General features: G+C 41.9%; 1 protein-coding gene across 3 annotated transcripts; it reads left to right on the top strand.

Moving 5' to 3' along the window:
* Nucleotides 1-2114: 2114 nt before the first annotated feature.
* On the top strand, nt 2115-12020 carry TOMM5 (translocase of outer mitochondrial membrane 5). Of its 3 annotated transcripts, none has more exons than XM_029920864.1 (3): nt 2115-2320; nt 5988-6048; nt 11382-12020. In XM_029920864.1, exons 1-2 carry the CDS (start codon nt 2200-2202, stop codon nt 6020-6022), a joined length of 156 nt encoding a protein of 51 aa, XP_029776724.1. In that variant the 5' UTR covers nt 2115-2199; the 3' UTR covers nt 6023-6048; nt 11382-12020. The 3 variants fall into 3 exon arrangements, 2 of the variants coding, with proteins under 2 accessions (XP_029776724.1, XP_029776723.1); XR_003902077.1 differs by having other exon boundaries at nt 2117-2320; nt 5988-6108; XM_029920863.1 differs by lacking the exon at nt 11382-12020 and having other exon boundaries at nt 2117-2320; nt 5988-6538.
* The last annotated feature ends 5554 nt before the right edge of the window (nt 12021-17574 follow it).

Consider the following 17574-nt stretch of genomic DNA (forward strand, 5'->3'; position numbering starts at 1 on the left):
AATGTTGTCCTTTATCAGATCAGCTATTTGCCTCCATATCACCTGTCAGGTCAACAAGTGCTGCTTTATACAGCATTGGATGAATAAAATCAAATGCTAAAAATTGGATCGTTTTACCAAGATACATGACTTTTTGCTAATTTCTCCCCTCTTTGGTTCCCTGGGAAGCCAGGCAAGTTACTAAAAAGCATCTCAGTAAAGAAAAATTGGTAGTTCTATAGGGGTGCTGTTTTTCTCAACTCAGCATCAGGGATCTAAGTTACTGGAATCACATATGAACTCATTCCTTGCCAACTCATTTTGCCTCACTATTCAGATGGATGAGATATACCTTATTGCTACAGTCTTCTTACCCCAGAAAATACACTGGCTGTTTCAACATCTACCACATTTCATAACGTTTTGATATCCATACACTCCAGACCAGAATTCCCTAGATGGCACAATTAGAATTCAAAATGCTTAGACTGTTAGAACCAAAAGAGATTCTAGAGAGCATTTAATCATACCTTCTCCCTTCTCCTAAAGAAATGGAGTTGCATTGAAACACAGACTTGTCCTTTGCACATGGCTTGATAGTGTCAGTGCCAAATCTAGAGGCCATGTCTCCAGTCTTCCTGTCCAGGTTCTTTCCACAGCCCCTGCTGCTTTCCAGCATCCGCGCCGACTTTCACCACTCCCAAAGTGTTAGATGGAGACTATTCCTTGGGAGTCAGCCCCTCCCATTCCGAGTTGCCTCTGCTATTCCACTACATGAATTCTAGATAGAAAGGGTTACTAAAACCTGAATACACAGATGAGTTCTCTTTCTTGCCCCAGTCTCTTCCATTCTGTCCATCAGGAAAGGGGGCAGCAACGCTTTTTAGTCATCAGTTATCACATAAATTACTGTTCTAATTTATCCAAAATCCATTGTTGCTATGCAATGGGCAATCAAGAAGGCACATTCAGGTTTTGAATTATCTGAGCAATTCAGTTATCTGGTTTGTGTCTAAAAATTATGTATGGCTAGTTGGCATGCAAAATTTGGGGCAGTGCTGTTTTGATGAATCTGTGGCAGGAACTCTGATAGCACTAAACCTCTGCCTCCTGAGTCCAGTGATTTCCATCCTGGCAGACACTAACTGTTAAAGACAGAAGAGCAGTAGGGTACAGGGGTTCAGGGGAAAGGGAATTCAACTTGGCATTATAATTATTTGCATTAGAACCCTGCCTCTGCCCATCACTAGCGGGATGACTTTAAGCAGTGCACTTGGTTTCTCGGCCTCTCTCTCCTCATATGTAAAATGTTGAAGGGAGCTGAACTTGTTTTATATATACTCTATTACTGAACCAGTATTATAATTTGTAAGGATCAGTTAACACCAGAAATGAGAATACAGCAATAATATGGAGTTGAAAACATTTATGCCTGGGTTCCACAAGTCTAAATATAAAACCCTACTGCAGGCGCTCCTGAGTTCAAGCCTCAGGTTGGGCATAGAGCTCATTTAAAAAAAAAAAAAAAAAAAATATATATATATATATATATATATATATACACAATAAAATGGACAATAACATTTATTTTTAAAACCTACTGCATTACTAATTGTGTAATCTCAAGCAAGTGTCATCATCTTCATCTTTTTGTTTTAATTTATGAAACATTTCAAACATACTGAAAATAGACTAAAATAGTTAAAACGACATGTTAATCACAAGTTTAAGCAATTTACAACGTTTTCCTAATACCGGTTCATTTCCCTTCCTCAACACTGTTTTCCCCCCTAAGGTATTGTAAAGTATTTTTGGGGCAAGTTGTTTTTAAAGCTTTCTGTGCTTCAGTTTTCCCATCTAGGAAATGAAGGTTTTAATATCTAGTTCACGGCCTAGAACTGTAGTTATTATTTATGGTGGTACCTACGTGCTTCGCCGCCTCTGAGGCGTAAAAGCATTTTGCTGAGTGGCGCGACCCGCTCACGACAGAGGTCTAAACCGCCAGGAGGAATTCTGGCTAAGACTGCGATCGCCCCCTTCAGGCAGCCCCCTGCAAGAACCTCTAGGGACAAACGAAGATTGTCCCTCGCAGCCTCCCGTTGCCGCGCGCGAAAACGAGGGGGCGGGAACAGGAAATGGGGTAGGACCGAGTTCCGGGTGCCGGGCAGGCGCTGAGAGGAGCAGAGCGTGGTAGTTGGGAGCCCGAGAAGGAAAGCGGACATGTTCCGGATCGAGGGCCTCGCGCCGAAGCTGGACCCCGAGGAAATGAAACGGAAGATGCGTGAGGATGTGATCTCGTCCATACGGAACTTCCTCATCTACGTGGCCCTGCTGCGAGTCAGTGAGTGTCCTTCCAGGCTGAGGCCATGAAATGAGCGGGCAGCCCGCGGACACCACCCACCCAGCTTTGGTCCTATAGTCCTCTGGGGGCCCTTGAGCTGAGCGACCTGGGCGGGCGCAGGGAGAGTGAGATTCGCGCGTGGAGGGCGACGGGCGCATGCGCGGCTTAGGGTCTGCGGATCGGGGTTCGAGTACAGAATGCACGCGGTGTACCGGACTGCGAGGGTGGGTAGTCGTTCAACTGCGCTCTGCCTTCGGAGTTTGAATTGAAAGGGCCTCAAGGGATTATATCTCCTATTCCCCAGTCGCTCCCCTCATATTGCCGACAGAAACGGAGGTCTAGATTAGAGACATACCTGGCTCAAGGTCACTCAGCGATTCAATGAAATGATCTTGATCTAGAATCCAGAGCTCCCAGTACCAAGTTTCTTCCCCTCAGTTCTGACCTCTGAAATACAGAAAGTTTTGCTTCTTTTGCTTGTTTATACAAAGAGTGAAGTAAATAATTGCCGGTATTTTTTTTTTTTGAAAGGATGAGAATAAAAGGATTGGAGTCTATAGGGTTAACAATAATACCTGAAAGCTTATTTGAATTTATGTTTGGCGGAAATTTGACAGTAGTGCTTTGAAGGAGGCCGGGGCCTAAGATTCGGTATATCCCTATTGCAAATGAGAACTCACCCTTCAAAAAGGGATCTTAACGAAAAATACCAGCGTTAAAGGCACACTGTTAGATCTGGATGAAACTTTGTAGATCACTTCTCCATTGTTACTGATTTGAATGTCAAAAGTGGTTTGCACCCACCTCCCTCTCCTCCCCCCCTCCCCTTCTCAGTTCAGTACTCTTTTCATTACACCTTGCTGTGTATTACTGGCAGGTATGGGTGGAGACGCAGGGGTGATTCAAATGAAGGCCATGCCAAGGTCATCCTGTAGAAGGCTCACGTTGGGCCTAGGCCAGAGCTCCTGAAGCCTGTAACCCTTCACTGGCAAGGATACTACTCTGCTTCCCCAGGAGAGGGCGCCCTGCTGAACAGAAACTCCCAAGTCATCCTCCTCCTCTTCCCTTTTTTGTTGATTTTTGTTGTTGTTGTTGATTTAGCGACCAGTATAATATTTGCTTCTTTTCAGTGACCTTTATATTTGATATGAATTGGTTTTCTTCAAAAAAATAACAGAATATGGTTCCACAGTGCCACTTTTAAAATTGAGATGTAATTCATAGTATACGATTCATTTAAAGTGTACAGTTCAATCTAAGTGTCCCCCAGTAAATGGATAAAGAAGATGTGTGTTACAGTGGAATATTATTTAGCCATAAAAATGAAATCGTGCCATTTGCAAAAACCATGGATGGATTTACAGGCGATTTTGCTAAATGAAATCAGAAGGATGAATGCCATGATTCCACTTACATGTGGAATCTTTAAAATCAAATGGACAGGGCCGCTGGGTGGCTCAGTCAGTTAATTATCCAATTCAGCTTCAGGTCATGATCTCACAGTTTGTGAGTTCAAGCCCACATCAGGCTCTCTGTTGTCAGCACTGAGCCTGCTTTGGATCCTGTGTCCCCCTCTCTCTCTGCCCTTCCCCTGCTTGCGCTCACTCTCTCTCAACAATAAACATTTAAAAAAACAAATAAAAAGAAACAGACTCATAAGTAAACAGAGTGGTGGTTGCCAGTGGGGAAGATGATGGGGAATAGACAAAACGGGAAAGGGATTAAAAGGTACAAACTTCCAGTTATAAAAGAAGTCACGGGCTGCAATGTACAGCATAGAGAATATGGTCCATAATACCATAATAACTTCTTGTGGTAATGAGAGTTATTGTGGTGAATTGCTACAATGTACATCTGAAACTAATAGGGTACTTGCTGTATGTAAATTATACTTTGAAAAGAGAAGCAATTAAATAATAAAGTGGATAATATGTTTCTTTGCATAGAGTTGTGCATTCATCACCACGATCCATTTTAGAACATTTTCTTTACCTCTAAATTGAGCTCCGTGCCCATTAACTGTCGTTCAACAGTTTCCCCTTCCCTTTCCGTTGGCAGCCACTAGTCTACTTTCTGTCTTTATGGGTTTCCCTGTTCTGGACATTTCATACAAATGGAATTATAGAATATATGACCTTTCATGTCTAGCTCATCTCACTTTCCATAATGTTTTCAAAGTTCATCATCTTCAGTTTGATATTAAAAATATGTTTTATTACTTTAGTTATGGGTATTGATGAAGATCCTTCTGGCAGCTTTTTTGGCCACAGGCCCCTCCCTTTTTTCCCCCCTAATTTATTTTATTGTGGTAAAATGTATCATCTTAATTGTGTAGTTTAGTGGTATTGAATACATTCATAATGTGCAACTATCACCATCCACCTCTAGAACTCTACTTGTAAAACTGAAACTTTGTTTCTATGATTTTGACATCTAAGGAGCTATAAGTGGAATCAAACAGTATTTGTCTTTTTGTAAATGGCTTATTTCACTTCACCTAGGGTCCTAAGATTCATCCATGTCATAGCATATGTCAGAATCTTTTTCCAAGGCTGAGTAATATTCCATTGTACACCATTTTTGCTCCTCTATTCATCTCTTTTTGGATCCAGGTTGCTTCTACATTTTAGCTCCTGTCAATAATGCTGCTCTAATATGGATATACAGATAGCTCTATTTTTAATTTTCCAAGGACCCACCACACTGTGATCCAAGACAGCTCTACCATTTTACATTCCCACAAACAGTGCACAAGGGTTCCAAGTTTTCCACATCCTTGCCGACAGTTTGATTATAGCCATCCTAATGGGTGTGAGGTGGTGGGTCACTGTAGTTTTAATTTGCATTGTCCTAGTGATTAGTAATGTTAAACTTCTTTTTATGTGCTTATTTTGGCCACAGCATTTTTTTCCCCTAGACATTTCTATCTGTACCATCCTACCAAACCCTCATAAGCACTGAAGTGGGACTGGGGCACCTGGGTGGCTCAGTCAGTTAAGCATCTGACTCTTGATTTCGGCTCAGGTCATGATCTCATGGTTGTGAGGTTGAGCCTCACGTCGGGCTCCGTGCTGGGCATGGAGCCTCCTTCGGATCTCTCTCCCTCTCTCTGCTCCTGCTCCCTGCGTGCACACACATTCTCTCTTTCTGAACTGAAGTAGGACTACATCATGTGATCTGGATCACATAAGTGATATATGCCAGTCAGGGGGAGAACCAGAATGTGTCCAGTTCTCTTGATTCCCTAGTTGAGTGTTCTCTCCCACCCTCTGCCTTTTTTCAGACGTGTTTTAAAAGGTGAAAAAGCGTAGTTTGTTTCTTCTAGTGTTTTGTTCCTTTGACAGTTAAATTACCCAAAATAAAAGAGTGTTCTTTGAAGGAGGATTGAATTTACTTTGTGGTCCTAAGAGGGAGAACTTCCTGGAGAAGAGATTTTTATATAGTGTAAGAAAAACTTAGAATAGTAAGAGCGTTGTGACACTGGAAAGACAGGGAGTCCTTTTTACTGGGTTGTGCAGGCCATCATTTGGAGTCCCATAAAAATGTATCGGATTAAATCTAAATCTGTAAGATCTGACCCCCCCCCCCCCCCCGGTCTTATAAATTCTATAATGTAACTTCTAGGCTAATAGATCTGAAGTTCTGGGTTTGTTTATTTTTCTTTCAGCACCTTTTATCCTAAAGAAACTGGACAGCATATGAAGATGGACATCACACGTGAATGCATGGTATGAGGAACCCGGTTACAATTTCTACTCCTGTCTGCAGATGAATAGGCCCAGAAAGATGTAAGAGACTCTGAATGGACATAAAATTCTACTTGTTAAGAACAAGTTTGGCCTCTGGTAACTGACCTTCATAGCTAAAATTAAAACTGCTTGAGAAGTAAAGACATTTTGTGGTGATGGTACACCCACGTGCCTGTGATGTTCAGCCTCTGTGAATGTTGATACAATTGTAAGCAATGTCAAACTCCATTTTTTAGCAAGTATAAATTATAAGGGAATTATTCTGCAGTGGCACGGTTTTGTTAGTCATTTGTTTACTCTTTTACTTCCGTCGGAGTATATTTGTTGAAGACTTCCTTTTGTTTGGTTACGTTTTTAATTAAAGTACCAACTAAGAAAAAAGTTGGATTTTACTTTTCTTAACCTACTTTTTGCTACAGATGAAACATCACTGGTGAGACCTCTTTAATATTATAATTGTTATAAACAACGTTAAATTGAGTTCCTCTTGTTTTTGACTGGAGGAGAGAGAGCGTGCACGTGCAGGGGGAAGGACAGACAGAGTGGGAGACAGAATTCCAAGCATGAGTTTGGAGCCTGACGCAGGGCTCAGACCCACTAAGCCGGAGATCATGACCTAAGCCGAAACCAAGAGTCAGTGTTTAACTGAGTGAACCACCCAGGCGCCCATGTTTGTCTTCTGTTCCTGTACATCTTTTATTTTTCCTAGGCTTCGTTTTCTGTGAACTTAAAAACAATCAGCTAGACACTTTGCCATATATCTGCATTGTTCACAGTGTTTGGTTTCATTGTTTCGTCTTCCTGAATAAGTCTTTCCTGGAGCTTTCTGACCTGTCTTGTCTGGACTATAGTCTCCTGTGCATGGTATATGGCTTTATTCTGGGATCTCCTTCACTGCAATCCTGGGAATTCCTTTTCCTCTTTTCCCATGTTGGATTTCTTGTATCATCTTTGTCTCATGTCCAGTGTGCAGTTTGCTCACTAAATCTCTGTATTGAGTACAGTATCTGTGCCCATAACTGCCTGGCATCCCACAATCCGAAGAACCCTCTCTTTTACCCTTCTCAGAAAATAAACTTATAATTTGGGGAGGGAGCTGGGGAAAAGAGGCTGCTTAACTATGTAAGTTGCAGAGAGCATTCTGAATATTTACAGCTTCAACCAATTCTTATTTTAGTGTCTACCCCTTCACTCCTACTTCCAAAGGTCTCTGAAGGCTCCAGTTCCTGAACCTTTTAAGGATTCTATGATGTAAATTGAGTTATTTGTTTTGCTTTTCTACTGCTGACTCAGAATTCAATTTCTTGGGTCTGCCATGTTAATTACTACTTGTCCATCTGCTTTCCAACTTTTTGCTGTTGTCTCCTCTCCTCTTTTTCCATTCATTTAGGTTCATAGCTTAAAACAAAAATCTTGGCTGTCATTTAATGGAATTTCAGGAGGGAATGGAAGTAGATGCATGTGCTCAATCTACCATCTTTACCCCAACAGCATGTATTTTTACCCTTTGATGCTATGTTTTATGCTAGTAATTTATGTCCATTCCTGACCTAAAAAGGTGTAGTATTTAGCACCATGGTCACAATCACTGGCTCTAAAGACATGCAGACTTGATTTCGAGTCCTGAGAGATGGATGACTTGTTTGTTTTGGTTTGGTTTTGTTTTTTTTTTTAAGTTTTTTTTTAATGTTTTATTCATTTTTGAGCAAATGAGACAGAGCACGAGCAGGGGAGGGGCGGGCTAGGGGGAAGCACAAAATCTGAAGCAGGCTCCAAGCTCTGAGCTTCCAGCACAGAGCCTGATGCAGGGCTTGAACTCACAGACTGTGAGATTATGACCGGAGCCAAAGTCGGACGCATAGTCAACTGAGCCACCCAGGTGCCCCTGGAGGTGGATGACTTTGAGCAAGTGAACCACTCTATCTCATTTTCTTCACCTGTAAGATTAGCATAGTAGGAACATTTGTCTACTTCAGAGTGTGTAAAGATAAAGTAAGAGAATGCAAGGAGCAGTTATCACAGTGCCTGACATTTGGTAAATGCTGTTTATTGTTAATGGTTAGTGTTTGGTGTAAGGTGATTGGAAGTGATTTGTGCTGGCATTCGATGCATTAATAGGTTTCATTCATATTTTCAGATGCTGTGAGATACCATGCTTATATTCTAATTGTATATGCACATCAACAGTCGGTGTTAATGCTGTTTTACAGATGAGGAGTTTGAGACTCTGGAAGATTTGGTAGCTAATAAATAGGTTTAGGGGCTTTTAATGTTTGTTGATTATATCCTATCCTTAAGTGCTTTTCTTGGGAATCCCAGCATATTGGCTAGAATAAGGGAAAAGCAATAGGTGGTGCAGTTTTTTATGACTTTTTAAAATTCAGGCCACAAACTCCATGGTTTTGGGAGGGCAGTCTAATACAACAAACAGTTCAGAAACAGTACAGCAGAAGACAGTTGGCCATGTGTATATATTTGGTTTGAATGTGTAGTAAGAAATAGTAAAGAACCATAGCCAATTTGAGTTTTGCAAACTCTTAAAATGGAGCATAGAAAACAATGCAGATAATTGAGAGAAAATGTTAATCCATAAACAGGTTTCATAAGAGTTACGAACTGAGAAGTTTGCTCCCAAATTAGGTTAGTGTTCTTCCTGATACCAGTAAGTTCCATTTTTAAACTGTTTTATGGTTGCTCTTTGAAATTCTTCTGTGAAGTAAATTAGCATTTCGGTTACAGTATGTTCCATAGTTTACAGCTGGGCAAACTTGGGCCTAGCTTTGGAAGAAAGAACATGTGGGGGAATCTGAACTTTTTTCTTTTTTCCCGCCTTTGCTTGAGCTAAGCATCTCTCTTTACCTATAACGTCAGGCACCAGAGAATATTGTAGATGGTATAGAAAGGAAATCAGCTAGACGTTTTACTTTATTCTGCCATCATTTGATGACTTGATAAATTCTACATGTGCTTTGGTCATCAAGCCACTAAAGCAGGAAGTGGCAGACTTTTTCTGTTAAGGGTCAAATGGTAAATCCTTTAGACTTTGAGCTCTGTGCTCTGTCAGCTCTCCTGTCATGTGAAAGCAGCCATAGGCAGCGCAAACCAGTGCAACTGTGAGCCGTCAGCAGTCCACACCCGTAGGTGCTGGGGGAGCAAGTACCTTGGTCCTAAAGTTGAGATCTAAGTTGTTCACCACAGCATCCCCCATAGTCCCCTTGAATCCTTACCCCTCCCCATCTACCATGACATTGCTCTGCTCACTGTCACAGTTAAATGCCTCAATAAAGTGATCTATATTTTCATTTCCTTTGATGATCTCTTGAACCCATTCTAGTTAGGCCTACATCCCCAGTGATCCTCTGAAACTGCTCTTGGCAAGGTTAACACTGACCTGTCTCACCCTATCTGCAGCACTCAATGCTATTTCATTATTGTAACTACCTGCGGGCCGTCCAGAATACTAATTTCCTAATTTTCCTTCTTGCTACCCTTTCTTTTTCACTCATCCACTCTTCAGATTTTCTTGTAGGTTCTTCTTCATTTCTGACCTGAAACTGGCAGTATCTCGGGCTTCAGTCCTCAAACCTCTTTTCTTTATTTACAGCGTAGGTACTGCACTGAATCGCCTGCTTAGAATTCTCCCATGGCAGGGCACCTGGGTGGCTCAGTTGGTTGAGTGTCCGACTTCGGCCCAGGTCATGATCTCATGGTTCCCGAGTTCGAGCCCCGCATCAAGCTCTGTGTTGACAGGTTGGAGTCTGGGGCTTCCTTTGGATTCTATGTCTCTCTGCCCCTCCCCAGCTCACACTCATACATGCGCACTCTCTCTGTCAAAGATAAAATTTTAAAAATTCTCACATGGCTTCCTGTGTCACTCAGTAAAAACCACAGTCCTTCTGGTTGCCCACAAGGTTCTGTACAGTCTGGTCCTCATTACATCTCTGATCTCATCTTTTATGACTCTTCCCTCCTTCACTGCATTCGTTACACTGGCCTCCTTGCTTCCACAAGCTAGGCTTGCTAGCCTCAGGACTTTGCACTGGCCATTTCCTCTGTCTGGAATGCTCTTCCTTAGATTTTCAAATGCCTCACTCTCTCTTTCAGGTCTCTGCTTAAGTGGCATTTTTTTCAGTGGGGCATTTCCCAGTTCTCTTACAAGTTACAGGATGTTTCAACTTGTGAAAATCCAGCAAGTTGAATGCTTATTGATTTTTCCATAGTTACATTATATTTCAAAAGCTTTTTTTTTTTAATTTTTTTTTACATTTATTTATTATTGAGAGAGAAGCACAGGGCATGAACGGGGGAGGGGCAGAGAGAGGAGAAGACACAGAATCCGAAGCAGACTCCAGGCTCTGAGCTGTCAGCATAGAGCTTGACACGGGGCCCAAACCCACAAACCATGAGATTATGACCTGAGCTGAAGTCGGGTGCTCAACCGCCTGAGCCACCCAGGCCCCCCTCAAAAACATATTTTAATTACAGCCTCTCCAGCACTCCATAACCCCCTTCTTTATTTTCCTTAGTGGCATTTAAGATATTTTTCTTTATTTATTAATTGTCTGTCTCCATTAAGTATGTGCTTGATGACAGTAGGGATTTTGTCTATTACGTTCACTGTAGTATCTTAATACCTAGAAGACTGCCTGGTATGTACAGGCACTCATTATTCATTGAATAGTAGAGTGGAGAAGTTTTTAACGAGTTATGGGAAGTGTGAGAGTAAGCTAACTAGAAAAGGCTAAGCTTGTCAGATGAAATTGGTACCCCAGTTAAGATACGGGATTATGAGTTTGCATGCAGTGCCTGAATGTGGGCTTTTTCTCTAGCACTGCTCTGCTGTCCAGAGGCAGACACAGAAGGTAGAGAGTTGGATTCAGCCAGGGCTGGGTGTGTCATGTGGCTGAGGTGAAATGACAGGGTTGGGAGTGATTGAAATAATGCACAGGGCATCTAAGCTGGATAAGCAGGGAAAGGCAGGAAGGAGCTGATGGACAGGAAGAAAATAGAGGGGTCAGTCCTGCTGAGGGCAACTGTAGGAGTGTGCACAGTGGAGCAGTAGCCCTGAAGACCTCTTTGTATGCCCAAATATCCTTCCTTCAGTTTCCATGGAGATAAAAGTTCCTGTTCTACAAAACAATCCATTCATATTGTCTCTGAGGAGAGAAAGATCACCAGTGTGCTGTTAGCACAAGAGATGGTATGTTGGAGTTTGTTGGTTTCACAGCTAAGTATGTATGGCGTGGTCTGAAAAGGACCACATTTGACCTATTACCACGACTTACTCTCCCTCAATTTATATGTTCATTTAGGAGGAAAGAAAATCGCTAATTGCAAATATGTTCATGATACCAAGAAACTGAAGACTAATTTTTATGGGACAGCGTGGAAACATCATGGAGACTACTGCTGGATGTCCTACAGCAATGGGAGTTTACAAGATGCTCTTCTTTCCAAAACTCCGATTGCATTGCCTCTGATTATTTGAGCCGATGGGAGAGAAGCAATATATAGATAATTTAAAATAATAAATATTACCCCAAAAAAAGTTTTTAAGAAATGTGATAGATAAGAATTAAAACAAGGAAATGTAGGAAATGGTCAAATGAATTACTCATCCTAATATCATTAGTAAAACTCAGCTTTTATATCATTTTAGTGTACTTTTGAGTAAAATTTAATAGGCTTACTATTGAATCTTTACATAAACTGTAAAATTTTATAGATACTCAAATTTTCATAATAACCATTGTTTTCATTGGTCTCCAGGAAATGAAGCAAAAGATTTTTTTAAAAGCCTTAATAAGATATCATTATTAGCTTAGTGAAACTGATTACTGGCAAAGGGTTGAAGGGAAAGGCATTTAGTTTAACATGTACTTTTCCATTTGAAACTAACCTTCACTTTTGTTAGCAAGCACTCTAGTAAACTTTGCTCAAAATATCACTTATTCTCTTCTTCCTGATTCATGTCTAAAGAGAGAGTAAAATAGCATATTTTTAATATATATATTTCATTAATGTTTATTTTTGACAGCAAGCGAGCACAAGCAGGTAAGGAGTGGAAAGAGAGGGAGACACAGAATCCGAAGCAGGCTTTAAGGTCTGAGCTGTCAGCACAGAGCCCGACATGGGGCTAGAACCCACAACTGTGAGATCATGACCTGAGCCGAAGTTTGATGCTTAACCAACTGAGCCACCCAGGAGCTCCAATACTTGTTTCTTGGTAGAAAAGGATAAATATGTCTTCATGTTTATGGGGAACTGATGTTCTGTTCACATAACAATTTTAATAGTAAATAGGCACTGGGTGTCAGATACCTGGGAATCAAAGAATGCATACTAAGAATGGATGGAAGGCTTTCCGTACACAGGTACCTCTTGATGGTGGGCTCCTGCCACAGGACAGGTTCAAGAACAATGGAAAAATTCACTGGTAATATGTTATATAAGGCAGTGTCGGGCATCATGTACAGAGGTGCTCTCCAAAACAGCTACACACCAACTCACATGGGAAGCTTTTAAACAGTCTATGGAATCAGAATTGCTATGGATGGTGTCAGGAATCTGTTTTTTGAAAACCTCCAGGTGATTTAATTGGTCCAGGATCTGTTTTTGGTAACCAGTAAATGAGTTTACCTTAAGGCCCCTTCCAATTCTGAAATTCTGGACTGGTTTAGGAATAAGAGTCAAAACTAAAAACGAAAACAATTTTAGGTTGCATTTGTAAAATTACAACATTAAGGTGTCCAGAGCTGACAGATGCTTGAAGAGTAGCCAACTTGCCAGAGTTTGGTAGAGCACTGGAGGTATCTGGAAATCATGCTACAAGAGAAATGACTGAAAGAAGCATTTAGCCCTGAGAAAACCTACAACGGAAATCTGAGTGTTATTCTTAAAAGCTAAAAGCATGTTGTCAAAGAACTGTCCCAGCAGATTAGGATAAAGGCTTGGAAGCTAAGAAAAAAGATTCCTTCTTGAACTTTACTGTGACCAAGGTAGGCTGGGTCACAGACAGGGTACTTTGCTGGAAATGAATAAGAACCTGAACGTGGATTCGCTATAGCAGAGATTGCCACTCTGGGAAAAAGGTTTCTCTCGTCTTTTTCTCTGTTACTGAAAGACTCCTTGAATACAGTTGCTGTCTCGCTTGTTTTTCTGTTCCACATAATATCTTTACAAAGAAGGAGCCGAATAAATGACTGCTGGAAAAATTAGTGACTTTCCAGACAAGACCCAGGCCTCAGAAAAATATTCCCATTCTGGTTGGTGGAGGTGTTCACATTCACAGGTATTTATTCAGTAACTACAGAGTAGCAGGCACTCATAGCTGAGGGATACAGAAGGGAATTCAATCATGGTACCAATCCTTAAGAGGCTTACCTTCTAGCAGGAGAGGCAGACATTAATTACCTAAGTCATCATTAGTTACATATTTTATTACATAAGCTGCTGTGGGGGTGAAGTGCAGGCCGCTGTGAGAACTTGAAAAAGGGGAGCGCTGACCTACTTGAGGTTGAGGAGGCTCCTGAGGAAGCCTTACATAAAGATTGGATGAATAGCATTTGGCCAGGTAAAAGAATGAGGAGCCTTTGAAAAAGTATTAAAGTATATGTGTTTAAAGAAGAAAAAGGCCAGTGTGACTGAAGTGTGTGGAGCACAGAAGAACCAGAAAACCTTCAGTTCTTTCAGAAACTCCTGTTTATTTTCTCACACTTCAGTCTGAAGAAAGAGATCCCATCCTGACATCTGCTGGCTACCGTATATACTGCAGTTCCAAGTCACACAAGAGCAACCCTCAGCAACCTGTTTTCTTGAGGGCTGCAGTCAGAAATGAATAAAGCACCAGGGCTTTTCCCTGCCCTGTATTTCGGACATCACACGGGACCAAACACTTGGGATTTACATGCTGTGTTACAGATTCGCTTATGTGGTACCACCTGCCTGCATTTATACAAGTTCACAGAAATCACACAGAAGGGTTGAGTAGATGTGTTACTGAAATGTAAAGACATTACAAAACCACTTATTTTGTCTTTTAAACACATTATCTGATGAACTGTTGCATGAAACAAGTTTCCTTCGCAAATAAGACATAGCTGACTTTAATCCAGTAAGCATTCTACTGAGGCTAAAGATGTGCTTGAAGCACATCTGATAATTTTCATCTTTTTCTCAGCCATATTAGTCATAGTGCCATCTTTTCCACTTATGTCTAGAAAGTGTTTATCAGGTGTAAGGACAAAATTGCAGCATCAACAACAACAACAAAAATACTATCTAAGCAGCTGTATTGACTGATACTGTTACATTTCATATTGTTGCACTATTGTTTGAAATACTCATTAATCAGCTGGATAAATTTGGTGAATAAAGTGGTTTTGAAACACCAATATATAGTAAAAAGTGCTTTGGCGGTAGAAATCTATCGGTTTGGAAGGAACACTAGAATTAGTTCAAAGTCTTCAGTTTTACTCTTAATTATGTGACTATACGAGTCAGATTTTTTTTGTTGGAAACACCAGATTCAGTCTGGGTAGATATAAAGAGAAGTAATGCATCGGAAGGATTACAGGTAGTTTAGCATCGCCTGGAGGCCTGGAGTATCAGGCTGGAGACTAGGCAACTGGAACATCACTCCTTGTTACTTGGTCAGGCCATACAACCCAGTGCAGTGAAGAGCTCTCTGCTAACAATTAGATGCCACCATTTTCTGAAGCCACAGACCCAGAGCCCTGCACTATTCATGACAACCGGTGTTCTAAGAACTTCATCTTGCTGTTTCCCGTGGCCACCAAAGAATTACACGAAGGCTCCACTTTGCTGTCTGTGGCTTCCAACTGATAGTCCACGAATACCTAACTTGCAGTGTCAGGGTCATGTGGAGAAGCAGAGCAAATATCCGGATTTCAGCTTTTACAGTGAAAGGCATGCTCAAAGATGGGGAGTTTGCAAATGTAGGAAGTTCAGATAACTGGGCAGCCAAAAAGGATGACATCTATGATGTGGACCCTGGGCAAATCACAGTGAGCCTCACTCTAAAGGTAAATAAAATCCATGTGGCTGAGGAGATTGTGTATGTTTACTTACTCATTTTGCAATAAATACCAGCTGTGCAGGCTGCAACGATGAGCAAGTCCTCTCTAGTCTAATGGAGGGGAGATGTCAGTAGACAGCAAGTGGTAGGCTAGAGGCATGCATGAAAGAGATGTGGGCAGGAAGAAGGGAGAAAGTTGCAATTTGCAAATGTTCTTACGTTTAAGTACCTAAAATCACATTTTCTGTGGAGCAACTGAGGCTTGCACCACTATTGGGGAAGGCAGACAGCACACTCTTGTAGAGAATTGCTGTTGCGCCCTTTGGAAGGGCTTAGTTGTTCCATAGAAACGCCAAAACAATGTTGGTTGGCACAAATCCAGAAAGTTAGGCTTTTGATTGCTTATTGACATATATCTCGACTGCCAGTTTCACACAATGGGATACTTTTCAAAGGATTAAACATGTCATAGCTTTGCCAGTCATCAATAAGATAAATCATCAAGCTCATTGTATTGTGAACGACCCCTATTCTGATCTGACCTAAGTCAGAGTGGCCTTTCTACCATATCTGGCTGTGTGTACAGCTTTGTATCTTTGCTCAAAAGAAATTGTTGGCTTTAGGCTTAGGGTGGTTTTTGTTTTGTTTCGATTTGTGAAAGAAAGCAGCTGCATGGTAACTTGGGCCTCATCCCGAATCTGTTATACCAAATTTATCATGTGGTAGTAACAGATGGGATGCATTTTTTATGGAGCACATTCTATAGAATCAGAGACTGACCGAGGTCAATGGGACCACAGGGGTCAGCTATTACATTCGCTTTTAAAATCCAGAGGTCTATATCCAACTGCCTTTTTGATTACTTCATTTGGTAACACAGGCATCTCAAATTTAACAAGTCCAAAATTGACTTCTTAATCTCCCCTCACCTCTAAATATGTTCCCCTTATAGTAGTTACAGATTTCGATAAGTAGTACCTCTATGGGCCCAGTCAGTGGATTAAGCTAGACTAGGAATCCCCTTAATGACCCACATGAAACCGGTTTGACTATCTTAAAGCACACACACACACCTCAAATCTATTCCTCTTTGTCTTCACTACCATTACTGCAGTCCGAGTCATAACCAAGCTCCCTGCTTCCACTCTTTTGTCTATTATCCACAGGATAGCCGGGTCCTTTTTAAAAAAGATATCAAACCACCCATACCCTCCACCACTTCAGTGGCTTCCTTTTACATAAAAATTTTAAAATCCTTTATCATGGCCTACTAAATGCTGCATGATCTGGCACCAACCTTCCTCTCTAAGCTCATTTACACTGTTCTCTTTTAACACAATAAGCTTCAGACAAACTGGACATTTTCCATTTACCCAAAGAGTAATCCTCTCCTCTGCCCTGCCCCCCACCCCCACCCAAAAGCTTTCACTCAGGCTTTCCTTGCCTCTCATCAATCTGGCTATCTCCTTACCTTCCTCTGAGAAGTCTTCCCTGACCACCCTCCCTTGCCCCATAAATTAAAATCAGGGTTCCTTCGGTGAACTTACCATATATTTTTTTCTTCTATAGTTTATTGTCAAGTTGGTTTCCATATAACACCCAGTGCTCATAAGTGCTCTCTTCCATGCCCATCACCTCCCTTCCCCTCTCCTGCTCCCCCATCAGCCCTGTTGTTCTCAGCATTCAAGAGTCTCTCATGGTTTGCCTCCCTCCCTCTCCCCAACTATTTTCTCCCTTCCCCTCCTCCATGGTTCTCTGTTAAGTTTCTTCTATTCCTCTTATGAGTGAAAACATATGAACTTACCATAATTTTAAATACATGTGTATTTAAGTGATATGGGGTTAATATCTACCTACCACTCAAGAATTTAACTTCAGGAGGACAGGAACCATATCAGCTTCGTTCATTTCTGTGCCCATAATAATACCAGCAGCAACAACACCTATGCAACATTTATTATGTGCCAGGCATTGTGCTAAAAGCTTTACGTATAAGAATTTAATACATACTCCCAATACATTGCCTGGCCCATATCCAGTGGTCAGTTTGTTGAATGAATGAACTCTGCTCCTGCGGGCACACCTACGAGTTGTTCACCGTCTCCTGGAATAGCCCGATACCCTGACAGATAACTCTGATGATTGGAAGACTCTTCTTTACATTGACCCCAGCATATCTCCCTGCAGTTTCCTCCCACTGATTCTATTTCTGCCCCTCTGGGGCCACGCAGTACAAGCCGTAATCGTCCTTCCACAAGCTCGACTTGGCAGCATCCAAGGACCCACCCGCCCCCGGTGTCTCCCTCCCGCTCCACTCCCTGCAGATACTCCGGGCTCCTTTTCCGCTGCGGTGGTCGGGGAGCCCAGCTCCGGCCGCCGGCCCGCCCGGCTCCCGGCATCCCCCGCCTCGCGCGTCACGTGACGGCGCCCGCCCGCACGAGCCCCGCAGCTGTCCGCCCCCGGGCGGA

This window comes from Suricata suricatta, chromosome 13, assembly GCF_006229205.1.
Source record: "Suricata suricatta isolate VVHF042 chromosome 13, meerkat_22Aug2017_6uvM2_HiC, whole genome shotgun sequence".
In the NCBI taxonomy this organism is placed as follows: Eukaryota; Metazoa; Chordata; class Mammalia; order Carnivora; family Herpestidae; genus Suricata; species Suricata suricatta.